This window comes from Exophiala aquamarina (genome assembly GCF_000709125.1).
Source record: "Exophiala aquamarina CBS 119918 chromosome Unknown aczIA-supercont1.21, whole genome shotgun sequence".
Lineage (NCBI taxonomy): Eukaryota > Fungi > Ascomycota > Eurotiomycetes > Chaetothyriales > Herpotrichiellaceae > Exophiala > Exophiala aquamarina.
Genome location: NW_013550567.1, coordinates 455,501 through 474,797, shown reverse-complemented (window position 1 = coordinate 474,797; position 19,297 = coordinate 455,501). Strand labels below are relative to the sequence as shown.

General features: G+C 50.3%; 6 protein-coding genes across 6 annotated transcripts; 4 read left to right on the top strand and 2 right to left on the bottom strand.

Annotated features, from left to right (window-relative positions):
* Window positions 1–90: 90 nt before the first annotated feature.
* Window positions 91–1,366, top strand: A1O9_12214 (replication factor C subunit 3/5; the record flags this gene model as incomplete). The annotated part of the gene is made up of 2 exons (XM_013399012.1): window positions 91–233; window positions 283–1,366. The coding sequence occupies 2 exons, from the start codon at window positions 91–93 to the stop codon at window positions 1,364–1,366; spliced, it is 1,227 nt and encodes a 408-aa protein (XP_013254466.1).
* Window positions 1,367–3,414: 2,048 nt separating this feature from the next.
* On the top strand, window positions 3,415–6,551 carry A1O9_12213 (CMGC/CDK/CRK7 protein kinase; the record flags this gene model as incomplete). The annotated part of the gene is made up of 2 exons (XM_013399011.1): window positions 3,415–4,454; window positions 4,538–6,551. The coding sequence occupies 2 exons, from the start codon at window positions 3,415–3,417 to the stop codon at window positions 6,549–6,551; spliced, it is 3,054 nt and encodes a 1,017-aa protein (XP_013254465.1).
* Window positions 6,552–7,187: 636 nt separating this feature from the next.
* A1O9_12212 (uncharacterized protein) lies at window positions 7,188–11,030 on the bottom strand (the record flags this gene model as incomplete). The annotated part of the gene is made up of 2 exons (XM_013399010.1): window positions 7,188–7,580; window positions 7,710–11,030. 2 exons carry the CDS (start codon window positions 11,028–11,030, stop codon window positions 7,188–7,190), a joined length of 3,714 nt encoding a protein of 1,237 aa, XP_013254464.1.
* Window positions 11,031–11,858: 828 nt separating this feature from the next.
* Window positions 11,859–12,815, top strand: A1O9_12211 (endo-1,3(4)-beta-glucanase; the record flags this gene model as incomplete). The annotated part of the gene is made up of 2 exons (XM_013399009.1): window positions 11,859–12,686; window positions 12,747–12,815. The coding sequence occupies 2 exons, from the start codon at window positions 11,859–11,861 to the stop codon at window positions 12,813–12,815; spliced, it is 897 nt and encodes a 298-aa protein (XP_013254463.1).
* A 1,656-nt stretch (window positions 12,816–14,471) lies between these two features.
* On the top strand, window positions 14,472–16,427 carry A1O9_12210 (uncharacterized protein; the record flags this gene model as incomplete). The annotated part of the gene is made up of 3 exons (XM_013399008.1): window positions 14,472–15,111; window positions 15,164–16,030; window positions 16,078–16,427. The coding sequence occupies 3 exons, from the start codon at window positions 14,472–14,474 to the stop codon at window positions 16,425–16,427; spliced, it is 1,857 nt and encodes a 618-aa protein (XP_013254462.1).
* A 421-nt stretch (window positions 16,428–16,848) lies between these two features.
* Window positions 16,849–19,002, bottom strand: A1O9_12209 (uncharacterized protein; the record flags this gene model as incomplete). The annotated part of the gene is made up of 1 exon (XM_013399007.1): window positions 16,849–19,002. The coding sequence occupies one exon, from the start codon at window positions 19,000–19,002 to the stop codon at window positions 16,849–16,851; it is 2,154 nt and encodes a 717-aa protein (XP_013254461.1).
* Window positions 19,003–19,297: the final 295 nt, after the last annotated feature.

Here is a 19,297-nt window from a genome sequence, read left to right as displayed (position 1 = left end):
TTTCCGCAGGTATTGTCCTGAGTGCATCTCTTGCAATATTTCCACAAAACCAGAGATTCTCTTTGACCATCCACTTCCTAGCGAACCAGGATGTCGGACTATGAAGACGAAATGGATGTGGACATTGTCCCGTCCAAAGACAAGGCAATACACTTCAGCTCAGACAACACCGCAGGAAAGCAGAAGAGGATAGTCGCAGATCTTCCGATCGAAGCGGAAGATAACCTGCCATGGTGAGCATGATGACAAGAAAATCTTACTCCAGACTGACAACCTAGGAAGGGTTGAGAAGTACCGTCCAAATACACTCGACGATGTTTCTGGCCACCAAGATATTCTCGCGACCATCAATCGCTTTGTCGAGCGCAACCGACTTCCACATCTTCTCCTCTATGGACCACCAGGTACTGGTAAGACTTCAACAATCTTGGCTCTTGCCAGGCAGATTTACGGCCCCAAGAACATGCGACAGATGGCTCTTGAATTGAACGCATCGGATGATCGAGGAATTGACGTGGTTCGCGAACAAATCAAGACTTTTGCTTCGACGAAACAAATCTTCAGTACATCAACGCAGCAAACATCCTCAACGGCTAAATTTGGGATCGGCGCATTTAAATTGATCATTCTGGATGAAGCAGATGCCATGACGAGTGCAGCACAAATGGCACTCCGGCGAATCATGGAAAAATATACCGCAAATACTCGATTCTGTATCATTGCCAACTACACACACAAGCTCTCCCCGGCGCTACTGTCCAGATGTACGAGGTTCCGATTTTCCCCTCTCAAAGAGGCAGATATCCGACGGCTTGTTGACCATGTCATTCTACAAGAGCACGTCAATATCGTCCCCGAAGCAATCGACTCACTTGTCAAGTTATCCAAGGGAGACATGCGCCGGGCACTCAACGTTCTTCAAGCATGTCATGCTGGATCGAGACCATTACCTATGCGAGGACAACCGCCAATTAAGGAGGCCGACATCAAATACGATCTCATCACTAATGACACGATTTACAATTGTATTGCTGCACCCCATCCAGAGGATATTCGATTGATCATGACAACGATGTTGAGCACACCGGACGTGACCAGTTGCCTCACAACCATTAACGCTCTAAAGAGCAGTCGTGGCCTGGCTCTGGCAGATATTTTGACTGCATTAGCTGAAGAATTGCAAACGCTTGAGGCCAGCACGGCGACACGTGTGACGTGGCTGGAAGGACTGGCCGAGATTGAGTATAGACTTGCGGGAGGCGGCAGCGAAGGCGTGCAAACTGGAGGAATGGTAGGGGTGGTGAGATCTGGGTGTGAGCTTGTAGGGGCAAAAGGAATAGGGGAAATGATGAGTGTTGATGGTTGAATCAGACGAGGGACATTCTTGTGCTACAGGCCAGCTGGAATCACGAACGAAGAACAGCCAGGGAGACAAGGAGAGTCAGCATGAGCTAGCTCATAGGCACTCTTGACGAAATCTGATTAAGAGGATACTCATGCCAACAGAAAAAGAAGTATAGGATTTTGGCGACCCAGGATTGAATGTTTATGGAACCCATCAATCCTGAGGAAGTTGACCGATATGCCCTCCAGCACGGTAGGGTAAAATTCAGAGGCAAGCCGAGCATTTCAGCCAGGGGATCTGGAGCCTGACCAGCCCATGGATTGCTTTGAAGATACTAGCCACGGATGATGTTTTGCAGGGGCACTGGTGGTGGGCTCATGCAGCAACAGCTCCAGGCCACACATGAAGCAAAATAAATTCATGGAAAGGCCTGACACAGGTCAACGCTTCTAGCCCTGAGACTGCTTCGATTACATGAGGATGAGGATGAGCCTAGGTATGAATTCAATATCATGAGGAGGCGTAAGATGCATACTATTGAATTGTGACTGTCACCTATGATCTGCATAATCTCGTACAACCGCTCTCGGCGGACGAGCTAGAGCGGCTCTTGGCAGGTCTAACGTGGCCCTTCCGTTGGCAGGCTGCCGACTTCAAACACCGTCCTTCTTTCCATAAGTAATTCACCATGGCGGACTTAGGATCTCTCTAATCTGAATTCTTGCTTGCTGCTCATTGTACACAAGACACACGCCACTTTCGAACCCTCAAATACAGCACGTCCACAGCCTGGAACTGCCTGATTCCTTACCTCAACCTTGGCGGTCAGCCCGCCTGCTTTGGCAGCAACAACATTGGACCATTGACTTTCATGTGCTTGGCCTTTCCCAACAGCAGTTCGGCTCGTACTGTCCATCTCCAGGATAGCACCATCCACATGATCTATGTAGTCTCCTTTGTTTGGATGAGTATAGCCCTTCTGGTTCATTTGTCGGATTTGAGCGATGACGAGATTTGCCAACTAAACGGACTTATTCGCACCACAATTTGCTTCAGGAAACAGAATCCCACCCCAAGCTTAGTCGCTTGGGCAGCTTCGAGGGTGATCCTGAAGACTCTACGCAATGCCCTTGTTACTCATATCGGCGCCGAGTATTTGGTCGCAGTAACCAAGGCTCCCTTGATGAGACGGGCCTCAAATCTGCGGATTACGCAATGTGATAACAATCATTACCATTTCCATTTCACTAACAGAATACTCACTTTCGCAGGAACTGGATACATCTTGCCTGGTGATAAGACATTGCAGAGCACTGTTGCAATGTCTTGTCCACAAGAGGCAAACAAAGTCGCGGTTGATATGAGTCTTGGCAGAGTTGACTTGCAGACAGTGGTGGGAAAGCGGCAGCAAAGTCGAACTGTGAAATGTGACGTGCGAATTTCTCACAGATCAGACTTTGTGTCAAATTGGGTTACTACGTAGATAGATTGCCTTCTCATGAGGGCCTTTTGCCGTCACCGTTGTCTTTGTTGACACAAAGGCAGCGCTGCGCTTGATCATCTTGCTGGGCATCCTGCACTGCGCTGCACCACACGATCACATCACGTGAGGGCCCAGTCAAGCCTCACCTGGCAGACACACTTCGACGATTGTAGAACCTCTGACTGTACATCCAGTCTCTGCCGACCACCGCCAACTATCATCATTGAAGTCATCGACCATGCGAGCAGCAGAGTCAAGTCGAGGATGGAAGTGGAGGGAACGGCATTCAGTATGCCCAACAACAGGTGAGTCCGAAACCCCCCAATAGCCTGGTCTCTCCAGTGCCCACACACTGGAGTCTGCAGGGCGGCAGGCTTAGCCGTCCAAGCTCCGGCATCTCTGAGCCGGCTATTTCTCGCAAGTCAAATCACCGCAGCTGCCAAGGCGCTCATCAGCCCATCGGCCATACCCTACTGATTCTCAGGCCTGCGTAGGTGTCAACCGTACCAACGAGTACGAGCATCACCATCGAGACTTCCATCCACAATCCCCATTGCTGCCTATCCCAGATGCATCCCAGGCGTACATGGCCGGGCCTCGAGCGAGTCCATCAATGAAGCATCGTCGGAGAGCTGAAGGAGATCTGCGTGAGAGAAACCCACATCGACCGTGGGACAGAGGCAGAGATCCAAGTCCTGGTCGGCGGCTACATTCACCAGACCCAACGTTCAGACAGGACCACGCTACTTTCACCAGAGACCGAGATCAGGGCAATTGGGATAAGCGTCCTCCACATAAGAAGGGCCACCCACACAGGAGTTCTAAGAAGTCGTATCCTGCAAGGCCTTCGTATTCGCCGTCGCGTTCTTCCAACCCAAAATACAGTCATTATCCAAGACCGAGACAAGCCGATCATCCGTTCGATAGACCTCGCGAATACTCGCCAGACCGCCAAACTAAACGAAGGCGTACCAGGAGCCCCTCTGTTGCACACATCGAGCGCGGTCGCTTCGGATACGATCAACGTCAACGTGATCGCCCCAGTACTGAAGATATCAGGCGGAGTAGCGTTTCGCCTCATAGAGAGGACAATCACCATCCTTCTCGCCCGAGATCGAGTTCGCGCACGTCGAATACCGAGCCTTTTGTACACCCTGACCGGAGAAGAGATTTCACCCCTCCTGTTCGCAGACGCGGTAGACACTCGAAATCGCCAAACCGCTCTTCCCAAGCATCGCCCGATCCGCGCGTCGACTCACATCCTTCGTCTATACATACTCGAGAATCTTCGATTGTTTCAAACCGACCACCGCACCGCCCAGAAACAGGTGGCAAGACACGTTTTGCCGCTGAGAAGCCTACACGGCGAAGCAGACCTGCCTCTAAAACCCCTTCTCTCCCTGGCGACACAGAGACTCGATCCATGGATGGCCAATATCCGCCGCGTGGAGGTTATGGGCACCGAGGACAACAAAGACCATATGTAGATACACGACACCACCAGCAGCCTGCTGGCTCACCTCCGTTTCCATCAACTCCAAACAGCTCCTATCATGGTTCACCCCAAGCGAACTCTCCTTACCACAACCAAAGAGGCGGCTGGGGCCGAGGCAGGGGCCATTATGGGTACGTCTCGATCGAACCATCATCTCTTGATTGCTGCTAACAACTACTAGCCAAAATGCCTCTCCTCCTTATCGACAGCACAGTTATACCGGCCCAACTAATGCCAGCAACCCGAATCCCTTTCCTCCAAATCAGCAACAACAGTACGGCGGCCAGAATCATCAGGGCTACCATCACTCCAATCGGGGTGGTCGAGGGCGTGGGGGCCATTTCAATCAGCAAGGTCCACCTGACCGAAGATTCAGTGGTCCTCATCGAGGCAGAGGTGGTCAATACCAGAATCTGCAATGGACCCCATCAGGTCCTCAACAAAGCGGGCCTCAAGGCCAGAACTTTCAGATGAGCTCTGCGAATTCAACTCAGATATCAAGTACGACCGCTCAGAACTCACAAGATGAGCGTGATCAATCAGAAGAACAAAACCAATCTCGTCCATCAAAAGATCTACAAGTGGAGGATCAACGAGATCCTCGTTTCAATACAGCTTCAACACAGCAGAGCAAAGAACAGACGGAAACTTCGGCGTCCAAATTCAGTTTCGCATTCAAATCCAAAGCCCCTCCACTTGGTCCAGCTAAGTCAACTGCAGATTTCGCTAACAGACCCAAAGCGGCATTTCAACCTCCTGACAACTGGGCTGCACAACATCCTAAGAATAAATTCAATGATCGCCGAGAGGATAGACCAATCCCAAGAGGCCCAGCAGATCGAAAGTTCCAAATGAACGACCGATCAAGACATTTCCAAGACCGCTCACAACCTACAAACGACCGAAGGCCAGAGAGATCACGTTCTCCGCCTTCGAAGAAACCGAAGAGAGAGATGAAGTCAAGACCTGTCTTACCTCCCGAGCTTGCACAATCCGAGTCGATATACTATCGCAAACCTGGAAATGAATCAGTAGTTGGTGCAGGCACTTATGGGAAAGTTTTCAAAGCAATTCACATTTATACCCAGGACAAAGTCGCGTTGAAAAAGATCCGTATGGAAGGTGAACGAGATGGTTTCCCAATCACGGCCGTACGAGAAATCAGACTATTGCAACATCTCCGACATAAGCATGTTGTGGCGCTACAAGAAGTCATGGTGGAGAAGAATGAATGTTTTATGGTGTTTGAGTATCTATCTCATGATTTGACGGGCCTGATAAACCACCCAACATTCAAGCTCACTGCCGCACACAAAAAGGATCTCGCTCGACAGATGTTCGACGGGCTAGATTACCTCCACCGGCGCGGAGTTCTTCATCGAGATATCAAAGCCGCAAATATCCTCATCTCCAATACCGGTCAACTTAAATACGCCGACTTTGGCCTCGCACGCTTCTACACGAAATCACGTCAACTAGACTACACCAATCGAGTCATTACCATTTGGTATCGACCACCAGAATTATTGCTCGGAGAAACTCAATACGGACCCGAAGTGGACATATGGTCAGCTGCATGCGTGTTTGTCGAGATGTTCACTAAGAAAGCAGTCTTCCCTGGGGAAGGAGGAGAGCTGAGTCAACTCGACAAAGTCTACAACGTCCTCGGCACTCCTACGCGCACGGAGTGGCCTGGCATCATTGATTTACCCTGGTTTGAGCTCATGCAGCCGTCAGACAGGCGGAAAAGGGTCTTTGAAGCCATGTTCAAGGACATATTCAGTCTCGCAGGCCTCGAATTAGTTCAGTGGATGTTCAAGTACGATCCATTGAAGAGACCCAGTGCAGAAGAAGTTCTCGCACATGCCTATTTTGCAACTGAGGAACCAAAACCTCAACAAGCCGTTGAGCTTGCGAATGTCCCTGGAGACTGGCACGAGTTCGAGAGCAAGGCGCACAGACGAGAGAACGACAAGCGCGAGAAAGAGCGAAAGAAGGAAGAATACCTTCGTGAGCGTGAAAAGCGTAAGGCCAAGGAAGCTGGGCTGCCCGAGTCTGGGTCAGCCGTGCCACCGGAGAAGAGAGCGAAGCAAGGCACCAAAGAGTCGGGAAACGCGGTCGTTGAAACCGATGCCCAGAAGAAAGAAAATGACCGCGCCCGAGATGCAGAGCATGGTCCCGAAGACGATTCGGAGGGCGAAGGCAGCGCCAGAATGAGTATGTCGTAAGCGATAGTCAGAGGAATCCACAAAGGGTCCCTCTGTCTCGCGCGCATTATGCTTGGGCAAATCCGCTGATGCAATTGGGGCGTCCGCTGCCTGGCCTAGAGGCATCACGCCAGCGCCATCGCAGCTTGCATCTGGAAAGTGCCGGGCTACAACCGCATAGTCCACCTACCTCACGCACGAACACTATATGTATGTGACAAGTATCTAGCTATCCCCATCACTTAATCCAGTGCTGTGTCTTAAGTTCCGGTTTGTTAGCGTTGGAATTGGACAGAACTACCACGTGGATGGATGACCTGGCAGGCTAGCTGACCGGCACACCGATAGATAACTCAGTTCAATACGAGTACACACTACTATCTGTCAACCGAAAGGCTTTCCGTCCTTCATTGCCGTCATCGTCATTTCTGCGTTCCGTGAGTAGAGAGCAGAGCTTGAGAACTTGTTGCATACCACGGAAAATCATAAGTTTTCAAGTCAACGATGCCGATGAGGATGGATAAGCGGAACAAGCTCAAGGATCAAAATAGACATTACGGCCCATCGTATTGTACTTGGGCAAGTACCTAGCTCAATGGCCTCTCTGTTGCTGGTGAACTATGCCACGTCTGAAGATCGTAGCCGCATCTGTTTTCGTCATTCGTCAATGTAAGTGAGCCCATCTCTCAGTTCGTGGACCACGCTGCTGCCACGTCGATCGGGTTCATCCACATATTTAGTGCCATCTCGAAGCTCATGAACAACGCTGGGCGACCTTGCCTCCCTGCCGCTTCTGCGTGGAGTCGTTTCCCTGTCTTGGTTCTGTGTGGCTGTGGAAGGTGCTGTGGAAACAGTTGAGTCACGCCGCGTGCTGATTCGATCTGCCCGAGGTGAAGGAGTGTCGTCCCTGTCACTATCCTCCAAAGCTTGTCCGCCATCTCCCTCGTTGGAGAAGTTGTCCGTCAGGTTGGCTCGTCGTCGTCTGGCCGCAGGGAGCGATTTACTGGATTGTCGTGGTGACGTGGTAGATCCAAGTACCTGCCTGGCTACCTGATTTTGATCATCATCGCTCATCGGCCTCTGATTATCTGAAAATTCAGGATTGTCCATCACAGTGTGTCTTCGTCGTCCTTTGCTGCCTGAGGAGGCTTTGCTGGATTGGATGGGTGAACTCTTAACTCGAAGCCTAGTTCTCGTTGCAGGACCATCGGAAGATTCGCGAGCTCCATGGCCTTCGTCCGGTTTATAATCCATCTGATTCGAGGTGATGTTGTCATTCCACCAGCGAAAGAGTGACCAGGCATAGTCTGCCTCTGAAGAACCTTGCTCTAGCGGAGGACCAGACGAGACAACTTTCGGCTTAGATGAGTTGGAGCTGAAGGAGATGACCGCCCATGAAGAGGTATCACTACTTAGGAGCGCAAAATTCCTCTTAACTGTGTGAACTTTGAAATTGTGTAAGATGACTACATCGCCGGCTTGAGCTGTGGGAAGTGCTTTCTTCATTGGACGGAAGACTTGTGCAAGTACATGAGGATTCTGGTACAGTTCGCATGACAGATCAATAAGATGCAGGCTTGTGTGATAGTCTTTCGGTCCAGCTTTTGCACGTTCAGCCTTGGAAGATGATCTAGTACAGACAGCGATGACATCTATGAGCTGGCCAAAGTGCTCATTGAGGGAAGAGAGACGGGGGTAGTAGGCCAGTGGAGTGGTCAGGCCGCTGTCGCCAGTTGCCAAAGGCTCGAAGGATGGAAGAACGGGAGAGGGGAGTTGGTGAACCATCATGTCTGTAGACCTTTCTTGGTGCTCTAGGGTTTGATTCGGCGAGGAAGGGTATGTGTGACTCAGAGGGCTCGAGGGAGGGATAGTTTCTTCACGTGAAGGAGAAGTTGAAAATCTTGCTGACCTTCGAGGCGTAAAGAAAGGGCTAGAAATGCTTTTTGACAGGGCTGTATTTCTAGACGACAATCGTTGTGATGATCGTAGAGGTGCAACTACTCTCGGCCCAGAGGGAGTCGCAACTTGAAAGGCTTGCGTGGCTGATTGCGATGCCGGCTCATTGTCCGGGTCCTTCTCTGAGATATCAGTTTTGTACTTTTCTTGTGATGGCTGGGGAGAGGGAAGGGTGATTTGGTTCTCAGCTGGGACAACCTCCGGTCTGTAATCCAGAGAATTGTTCTCTTTCTGAGTCTGGTCTGGTGTAGGTAAATGAGTGTAATCGACACTTGCGCTGGACTGGTGTACAAAGAGCGGAATGGCGGGCGCTGCATGCTGCTCATGTGCTGGGGATTTGATGTCAAGATCCTGATTGGCGAGATCAGTATTTGATTCTGTTGGTAGTTCGGTATGCTCAGCGCGTACTGAGGCGCTTTGTTGTTGGTCATCAATATGAATTTCACTTCTTTGATCTGGAAGTATAGTCCCTGGTTGATTTCCGGTGCTCGCGGCGTCCTCATGAAAGCGTTCCCGCGATTCAACATTGCCATCGAGCGACTCAATCCAGCCGGCGCCCTCAACTTGATCATGTACTGGAAATGAGCTGAAGTCCGAGGCAGTGACAGCCGCGTCCAGTCTTAGAGCATCTGTCGCCCAATGTGCATGAACGGATGGCTCTACCACGTCAACAGCAGTTATGTCTACCATGTGATTGGAGGTAAAAAATGTAGAAGCACTGATCTCTGATTGCGAAAGTTGAAATGGCGCATGTAGATCACCATGTTCAGTTTGCGAGATCTGAGGTTGCGGCTCTGGAGTTTCTGTGAGGTCGCCTTCAGGCGCGCCGTATAGGTCTCCAGTCTCCACCCCCATTACACCGGTGGTGTGTATATTGTGTAACCTTTCGGCTGGTACGTTGGGATGAGAGTGAGTTTCGGCGACGAAAACTGTGGGTTCCGACTCAACATTTACGGGTGAAGGCTGATCATTGTTTGAGAGCTCCTGTGCGATACTGGCTTCGAGAGTAGATAGCCATTGATCAGGCAGTAGAGAAGGCTGCGTTTGCTCTGGAGTTGGGTAATCATTTGGTTGGATGGCATGGTTATAAGATGCGAAAATCTGGGTATCCGAGGGTGAGTCGCTCTTTCGCCTCTCCTGTAGCTCCCACGACTCAGAGACACGCTCTTCAACGATGACGGGAGACTCGTCTGAGGCTGCAGTCTTATTGTCGGAAATTTCCAGCATCGGATCAATGGCTGAATGGTCGGACCTGCCCCCACCAGAAGCATCCAATTGAGACAAGCCTTCCTGAAAAATTGGGAAATAGCCAACTTCAACTCCGCTCTGTTGAACTAATGGAGAGACCAAAGGTAATCCAGGCGAGGCTAGAGGGAGAATACGAGGGGTTGTTGCTCGATCGACATCACGCTCACCGGTACGAGGCAATAGTATATCCGGATTTTGTGAAAGATGAAGCTGCTTCAACGGTGTTGATGGAGGTCCCATAACGGTTGCACCTTGCGGTGGAACACTGGGATGAGGGTCTGTTGTCGAGATAACGGACGATTTCTGTTGCATATGCTTGTCGAGTGCAGCCTCTATCAGCACATCTTCGAACATTTCCTGCTGTAGGTCTGAAGATACAGGGGCCGTTCTGGGCGGACTTTCATTCTCAGTATCGCTATCCATCCTCGGTGCCTCATTGTTACCGACTTTTTGTTGTACAACTTTCAGCCTCGCTTCTACTGGCAGTCCGACTGCCCCATCGAATTCCGATTTGTTCCCATCGACTTCAGCGCCTCGGGGAGAGTTAGTGTCCGGTGCGACTCGTTCATCGTCAACCAAATCCCAGTCGCCACTGTGTCTGGCAAATTTGGTGCGCTTTCGACCTCGCCCGACAATGTAGCCATCATCATTGGCTAGGGTTGCGAAAGAGCTGGCGAAGAAATTGCCCCGAGTGGGTTGTCGAGTGGGTTTGGAGGGTGTCAAGTAGGGGACCTGGATGGCGCTCGGCTTCTGAAGCGCCAAGCCATTCAACGAAGCCTTGATGGCGGAATTTCTGGCTCGCAGAATATTTTCAGTGTCAGATATGGGAACGGTGGACTGGGAGTCAGGAGCCGTATAGTCTAGCAAGATAGCGCTCCGATCTTGTGAATGGATTTGTAGGACTAGGCGGGAGTGGAATTGTAAATCCCATTCTAGTCTCTTTCCCGGAGTAGATAATATATCGACAGTTTCCTTCCATTCACAGCCAACGAGGGCCAGCTTTATTTTGTCACCTATGCCCACCTTGGTGTTTGCGACCTGTTTGGCACAGCCGCCTCGAAAGACTACCTTGACCTGGCCACGAGACGTATGATCGACTAGTAAAAGACTGAAAGTAGCGGTTGAATTTGAATATGGCCATACTAGAGCAACGTTGGCCTCGATATGTGACCGAAGGGCTGTCGGCGTACTCGTAGGAGAAAGGCCAGTAACAGGGACGGCCAGGGATGCATCGAAGGTTGTGTCTATGCGTTGAGGCGTTGTTGGCGCATGCACAAGAGGGGCCACTGTGGGCATGATGATGGCGACCGAAAACTCAAGGAAGTGGGATAGGCGTCTTGCTCCATAGCTATCCAAACTTGATGTCCATAAATAGGAATGAGGATGGATGGGATGGGCTAGTGGGAGGAATGTTTTGGTAACCAAAGAAATGGGGTGCGGAGACACGCGATCAGACGGAGAATGAAGGAGAATTACTTGACAGTAATATTTATTACTCGTAGTCACAGGCCAGACACGGGACGCGGGGCCGGAAAATCTTAAGGGCGCTTCCGAGTCCAAGTGCGCAGGGAGGAGCTCCCAACACCAAGCAGAGTACGAGGAAGGCACAGTGGACTTCCTACACGGGTTTCACATCTTTCATTGTGCTGTGTTTCAGTGTGGACCAGGATTCTCGGGAATGAATGGATCAACATACACCTCCATCATTAAGTAGATCATTCTGCCCAACACCTGTTTCTTCTTGACCATGGCGGGGCTTTGGAAACAGACGTTTTGAGACGGCTGCGCCTGGATGCAGACGCTCTTCACAATAACAGAGCAGTTGGCAGAAACCTCCGCTTCCAAACCTCAGAATGAACAACGAAGAACCAAGTGAATGAGCCTCGCTTGAGGTTTGTCCATGGTAGACCTTTCCCTTCCATCCACTTCACTTCACTTCATTTGACTGAGTGACTTCGGCAATGCCCAACAACCTGCTCATCCATTTCCTGTCTCGATTGTCTACTTTCGCTTCCCGCCCCGGTCGGTCGATTGTTCTTAAAGCCACGTTCTTTCTCTTTTTCTTTATCTTTCGCGTGACTCTTGTCAAACACAGACTTCTTTGGCCGTTCAGATACGACTGCAATGCTGAACCGTCTATCCTTTCTGCTGCTGGTCAGCACGTTCGTTTGTTACTCCTCAGCAACCTACCGGCTAGTTCAGGACTACTCTGGTGACGCGTTTTGGGAAGGGTTTGACTTTTTCACCGACCGCGATCCCACTGACGGCCTTGTCCAGTATCAGTCCCTCGAGTCTGCCAATGCCACAGGCCTTGCAGGCTTCATCGACGGAGACAACTCGACATATGCCATCTTCATGGGCGTGGATACTCAAGAGGTGGCCCCTGAGGGACGAGCCAGCGTCAGAGTCTCCTCGACGCGGACATTTCAACACGCCCTCGTCATTGCAGATATTGTCCACATGCCAGGTGGCGTCTGTGGCACTTGGCCTGCATTTTGGATGTTGGGAGCAGATTGGCCAAACAATGGAGAGATTGACATTGTTGAAGGTGTCAACGACCAATCGGCAAACAGTATGACCCTTCATACCGCTGCCGGGCCCATCATCAACAATGCACCAGACTTCTCTGGCAAATTGGTGACCCCGGACTGCGACGTCAATGCTGTGAACCAACCAAAGAATGCGGGATGCTCAATTGGGGACACCTCGAACTTGACCTTCGGCTCTGACTTCAACAATGCAGGAGGTGGTGTATTTGCAACAGAATGGACCTCAGAATTCATTAAGATCTGGTTCTTTCAACGAGGTACCTTTCCCAACGACATTGTCAGCAATGCTCCCGACCCGGCCAGCAACTGGGGCACCCCGAACTCGGTTTTTCAAGGTCAATTCAATATCGATGACCATTTCAAGGATTTACAACTTGTTTTCGATACCACATTCTGCGGACAGGTAAGCCTGATCAAGTCATGTGTCGTTAAACCTAGTGTATTGTCCCGATTACTAACACAGCTGTGCGAATTAGTGGGCAGGGGAAGTGTGGAACTCGTCAAGTTGCGCATCACTTGCTCCAACCTGTGAAGAATATGTAGCCAATAACCCAGGCGACTTTGCCGACGCTTACTGGGCGATCAATACTCTTCAGGTATTCCAAGATTCAGGCCAAGACGGGAGCTCTGCGACGGCTAATGGTACGCCACCAAATGGCGCACCTCCCGGGCCTGGGGATGCACCTCCACAGCCAGTTCAACGACGACCTAGGGATTCCAGGGGGCGAGTTATGCCTATTTATTTCTAATGACTGATATCCCTCATGTTTATTGATACCCTCTGTTTTCAGCGAGGCGTTGGTGGTTATGTACATTTACACAAGCTGAGATGGGGCCATGCGCCCGATGGAGATGGGAGAGTACGGCGCACAGAATATTGAAGTGCAGTCGAAGATGTGCGGCAGCCGTCAGGATAAGAAACGCCCAGATGTTGGCTTTCCGAATCAAGAATTTGGTGGTGAGCTTGTTTATGATGTCGATCGCGCGGCATATGACGATCGTAGCCGAGTAGTTCTTCGTTGAACAACAGAATAGGTGGTTCCAAGGCGAGCCTAAAGCTTACCAGTTGATCGTTGCCGGGGGTGCCATGGGAATTCGGCAAGCCTGACTGCTCCACAATCTCCTCATAACTCATCATTTATTCAGTCTGGTTCGCTGGCGCAAGGTATCCTAGTCGGCGAGCAAGGATCTGAGTTGTAGCTCGTAAGACACAAACCTTCATCTGCCGCACACATTTTGACCATCTAACTAACTAGTACCTATGTAGTAGTAGTATGTACAGTTTGATCGGTTCCGCCTCCACCCAAGTTCTTCGCCCTTCAACAAGCAGGGCACGTCGAGCTAGCATCCCTCCAGTCAACAAGATCTCTTGAGCTGGTTCATTCGGGTTTCCTGCAATCAAAAGAAGGACGCTGGTCAAACGTCCTATTTTGAGAGATTTTTACAGGTAGCGGACAGCCTGTCGCGTATCGGTCTGTACAAGTAGCGGGAGCGGACTATTCAGACCTTTGAAAAACGTCATGGTGGGTCGTCAGGCGGGTCGTGGCGGGTATGTTGTTACATGTAGTTTGGAGTAAGTCGGCATTCAGCTGTGCCATTGAGTGGTTACGAGTAGACCAGCATCCGCCCCTCCTCGCTGGATAACATCTCAGCCTCTCGTCGCAAGCAAAGTCCCACAGAGGCTCTCTGCTCTAGCCGCACTCAGGACTTTACTAGATCAAACGCAGACATAGGCAATTCCCCAGACTGACAATACTCGGGACGCCTTTTTGAATTTTCCCATCAGCTGGAAAGCCCATGCGGCCAGGACTGACGTCAATTCTCCCAGGATGTCCGTGAAGCTAGTCATTTGGAACATGCCCGCCCAATGGCTCTTCGCAATCTGGTGCTTTCCACTATTGCCTCCTTCGACTGCGATCTTCATAGGACTGGTATGTAGAGTAGTAGCGACCGAGTTCTGATCCACTTCAAACGTCGAAGTTTCATGCTTATTGATATCATTGTACATAAAACTCCAACCTGAATTCTCGTTGTCGAGCGCCGTTGGTAGGTTCCTAGACTGGAGTCTATTCCGTAGACTTTGTGGACATCCTGCATTTTCGAACTCATATATCAGTCTGGCGCCCGTCCATCTTACAGACTCTGAGGGTCCTATACTTTTTGGACCTGCCACCTTATCTTTCCCATCATGGCTGCCACGGATAAGCACCCTACCTTCAAAACCCCTACCTTCGATCTACCGGCACCAAGCAGTGCTGGGGAAAGCTCAACACTAAATGATTCCAATGGCGACTGGGAAAAGGCATCCACAGTCCACCCAGAAGACGAAGCGCAACAACGAGTCCGCCATTTGGATCACGAGAAGACTGAACAAAATGCCAAACACGACTCACACGGCTCCGAACCGCAAACTTTTGACAAAATCGAAATTACGGAAGCCGATTGTGAAAAGGATCTTGGTTTTGCCTTCCCGGAGTGGAAAAAATGGACCATTCTCACCGTGATTTTCCTTGTTCAGCTATCCATGAACTTCAACACTAGTCTATATTCCAATGGCTTGACTGGTATCTCGGAGGAATTCGGTGTCAGCGCACAGGGAGCAAGATGTGGTGCCATGATCTTCTTGGTTCTTTATGCTTTCGGTTGTGAACTGTGGGCTCCCTGGAGCGAAGAGCTTGGTCGATGGCCAATACTCCAGCTCTCCTTGACGCTCGTCAACATTTGGCAGCTTCCTGTGGCCCTGGCCCCTAATTTTGCGTCAATCATGGTTGGTAGAGCATTGGGCGGTCTCAGTTCTGCGGGCGGCTCTGTGACCTTGGGAATGATCGGTAAGCTGACCCTGACATTCTATAACCCGGGTTTGCTAACTATTTTGTCCAGCCGATATGTGGGATGCAGATACTCAACAGTACGCCGTCGCATATGTTGTATTCTCCTCAGTATTCGGCAGTGTCCTTGGTCCTATCGTTGGCGGCTTCGTTGAACAGTATGTCCCAAGCTGGAGATGGACGATCTGGATTCAACTCATCTTTGGCGGTGCCGTCCAGGCCGCACACTTCTTCTTTGTCCCCGAGACCCGGGCTACCATTATTATGGACAAAGTCGCGAAGAAAAGACGCAAGGCCACTGGTGAAAACATCTGGGGCCCCAACGAACTTGAGCCACTTCGTGATCGCTTCAATATGAGAGAGGTTCTAATTACCTGGATTCGTCCATTCAAGATGTTCCTCACAGAACCAATTGTGTTGACATTGTCGCTCCTCAGTGGTTTCAGCGACGCTCTGATCTTTATGTTCATCCAGTCCTTCGCTTTGGTATATGAACAATGGGATTTCCAAATCTATCAAGTCGGCTTGGCTTTTCTTCCCCTTGGTATTGGATACTTGCTGGCCTGGCTCGCGTTCATCCCCGCTATCAAACGCAACGTCAAGGAGAGAAGGGCAAAACCTGGCGACGAAAAGGCTCAGTATGAATCACGACTATGGCTTCTTCTGTACGCAGCGCCTTGTCTCCCCATCGGCCTGATCGGCTTCGCCTGGACGATTCAGGGGCCCCCGCTGCACTGGATAGGGAGCATGATTTTTGCAGGATTGGTTGGGATAGCGAATTATTCGATTTATATGGCCACCATAGACTATATGATCTGCGCATACGGGCCATATTCTGCCTCTGCAACCGGCGGCAATGGCTGGTCCCGAGATTTCCTTGCTGGTGTCTTAACAATTCCAGCCACTCCTTTCTTTGAGAGTAAGTTGTCTTTTTCCAGGATAAAACCGGGAGCTGACAACAGATAGATATTGGCGGTCGCTACCACCTCAACTACGCCGCGACAATTCTGGCGTGTATCTCTTTCGTTCTCGTCATTGCGGTTTATGTCATCTATTGGTATGGACCAGCGCTTCGCAAGCGTTCTCCATTCGCACAGCACCTTGCAAATGCAATGGCAGATAGTGACAAACGTCGTCTGTCATATCTTCCATCTGCGTCTGGCACTTCGGCATCTCGGAGATTATCTCGCATCAATACAAATGCCTCCCGCGAGGTCGATTCGCGCCGACAAAGTCAAGCAGAATTCGTTCGCAGACAAAGCATGCCTAGGATGGGGATCAATGATGGTAAGATGAGGACATGCGATTGTGATTAATAGTGGGTTTTGCAATTTCGTTCTGGTTGTGTGCTTTATGCTGTTCTCATGTGGTGGTGGAGGAGACCAGACTCACCAGGAAAGTCATTCTGGAGGGCTTCTTGATATGTGTGAGAAACTGTACAATAGATCCATGTTAGCTAACGACCTAGTTAATTCTGTATCCGGCACAAGCCCGGTTTATTGTGATCCGGAAAGGATCAGAAGGTTCCATCATTCCATATTCCGTGCTGCCAGCTTTACCTGAATTGCCACAGAGCCTTTGCTGTCATGCAAACATCCGGTGATCAAGAACGTCGCCCACGAAGGCATCATCCTCAATGAAGTATCCTCCTGTAAGCCTTGGTCTTACAAATGGCTAAACCAGCTTTGTGGGGTTTCTAGTAGGGTTGAAAGATCGCCTGTTATGTATGTCTTTGAGTCAGGACAGACCAGTATCCAGGAATGAAGAGTCATCTAGGTCCCAACCGAGCACATCGAAATGCAGTCCAAGATTTAGACCCGTCATCGGATCAGTGCCGAACGCATCATTGGAATTATTGAAGGCGACGCTTGACATAGACTCTAAAGGTGATTGAAGTGAAGCGGCCGCTGTTGATGCAGATGGCGTTAGTAAGGAGGAACTCGGATTTTGGTTTCGCGCTGCGGCCTTTTCAGTGTTTCTAGAGCGAGGAACGCTGCTGCTCTCAAGATATTTCTTCGTCGACGACGGGCCTCCCATCACTGTGTAGATTTCGGGCACTAGGCTATGGAGAGTCTCAACACCGTCTGTCGGTGCTTCGCCCATGTTGACTCTGTTTCTAGCATCTCGGGAGTAGCCCTGGTATGCGTCGAGGATTTTAATCAGACTTCTTCTCCCATGTATAGCAATGGGTATTGAATTCTTGTCTTCGGCCAGCTCCTTCAGATCGTGCATCACCAGTTCAATATCACTTAGAATTTTTGATGGAAGTATCGGGCGCTCCACAACTAAAAAGACTGCAATCGAGATCGCTGCGCAGAATATTTGATAGCTCTGAACGATTTTCTTGGACGACCTGCGAAATCTCTCGGGATCGGACGAACGGATGTCATGATAAACGGCAAAAGCATCCTCAGTCGCAGCAACACACTTTGACCAGCAAGACTCGAAATGCGTGCGCAGAAAAGGCCGATACATTCTGATTCGTTGGATGCAGATTGACGTATGCACGACATGCTGTTGCCATTGAAGGTAATCAAAGGACGGAGGAAGGGAGGTGCTAATGAAAGGCGATGATCCAGAGTCCGCCTGTCTGAGAAGATACCAGGGATATTGGTTTACGATAGTAGTGACTTCTTGGTCGACAGCTGAGACAGCGTCATAGTCTGTTATATCGCTTCCGTTATTCGCGTATAGCCTGTTGAGAACTTTGAATACTTTTGCTCGGAACACGTGCTGTGACATGACGGTGGGCTGTTCAATGGGTCTCACAAGTATAGAGGTAGCTGTAAGATCGCAATCGTCGCAGTTTTGGGGGAATGGCACTTCTGATAGATGAGACTGGACCAAAGGCTGCCGATCTAGGCATAGAGATTGGAAAGTATCATTCGAACAAAGGTCCCACCAGATACGATGTCGCAGCTCTGATTCAAGGTCCGAAGATGGCGCTCGATCCTTATCTAGGCCTAGTGCTTGAGCACATCTGATGGCTTGGCCAAGACACGAGTTGAGTGTTTCGATAGCTTTAGTAGCATACCAGTACAGTTGTGATTCTTGGAAAACCATCAGCTGCGTGAGGCATGGTCGCGCCTCGTACTCTCCCGCATGAAGGGCTAGCCGTGATAGCTTAAACCAATATGGTGCGCTCTCCCTGAGTTCTGCGACGTCAATCGCGTTAAAGGTCTCTGGTTCAATGAACATGGTGCTTAGGCTTATCATAACATAAAGAAGTGACAGCCAAACCAAGTCGGCAGATGCGACTGGCGTCGTCCAGAAAGAGGAGTATTGTTGTCGAAAGGATGAACTGTGAATCGTCTGGTAAAGGTAGTTAATGTGTTCCAAGAACCAAGATACATAGAGATCGCACTGTGATCGCAGTGGAAGTGAGCCGACTAGGTATATTTGCCATTCGATCCTCTCGTTTGGGGCCAGTCGACTCCCAGCTCCAAACAAAGATGACACAGAGGGGGCCGTTATAATGTGGCGACCTGTTTTCAGCTCTTCAAGAATGCGGTGCATATGCAGAGCTTCAGGGCTACTTAGTGAATGATCGGGCCATCTTATCTGTGCGTGAGTCACAGGTTGAAGGTGAGGTGACGGATTGACACTAGTGCAATAGTCGTCTTCATTTCTAGCATCTGCAGTACAGACCAGAGAAGGATTCGTCTGTGAGGTATTAGGATATCCAACCAGCCGCAGTTCATCCCTGGGTGAACGCCTGTCTTGTCTTGGGAGAGGTAACTTGTTGGTGGCTGAGACCTGAGGTTTCTGGTAAGTCTGACACTGATCAACGCAATTGTGTCTGACACAGCTTCTGCAGGGGCTGGACCGATCGCACCTGACTTTTCGTTCGCGACAAGGTCGACAGCTAAGGATCTTGAAATTCTGGCCCATGGCTTCAGGAGATACAATGTGAACAGGCCGCGAGGAGGATGATAACTAACGCTCCATCATAGCCAGGTTTTGGGTACTGCAAGTCCGTCATTCTTCAAATTGTGCCTCTGGCGACGAAGAGCCATGCTTGACGTCGACAGATGAGCTGCCTGAGCTGTGCTGTATCTCTGTGAATCTGAGAATCGATAAGCAACAAAGAGCCCCCAGAACTTGGGTAAATGAAGCCGAGGTCAATTAAAGGTTCCGGGGCTAACTTGGCGTGGTTAGCTAGACACCACCGACCATGAAAGGAAGG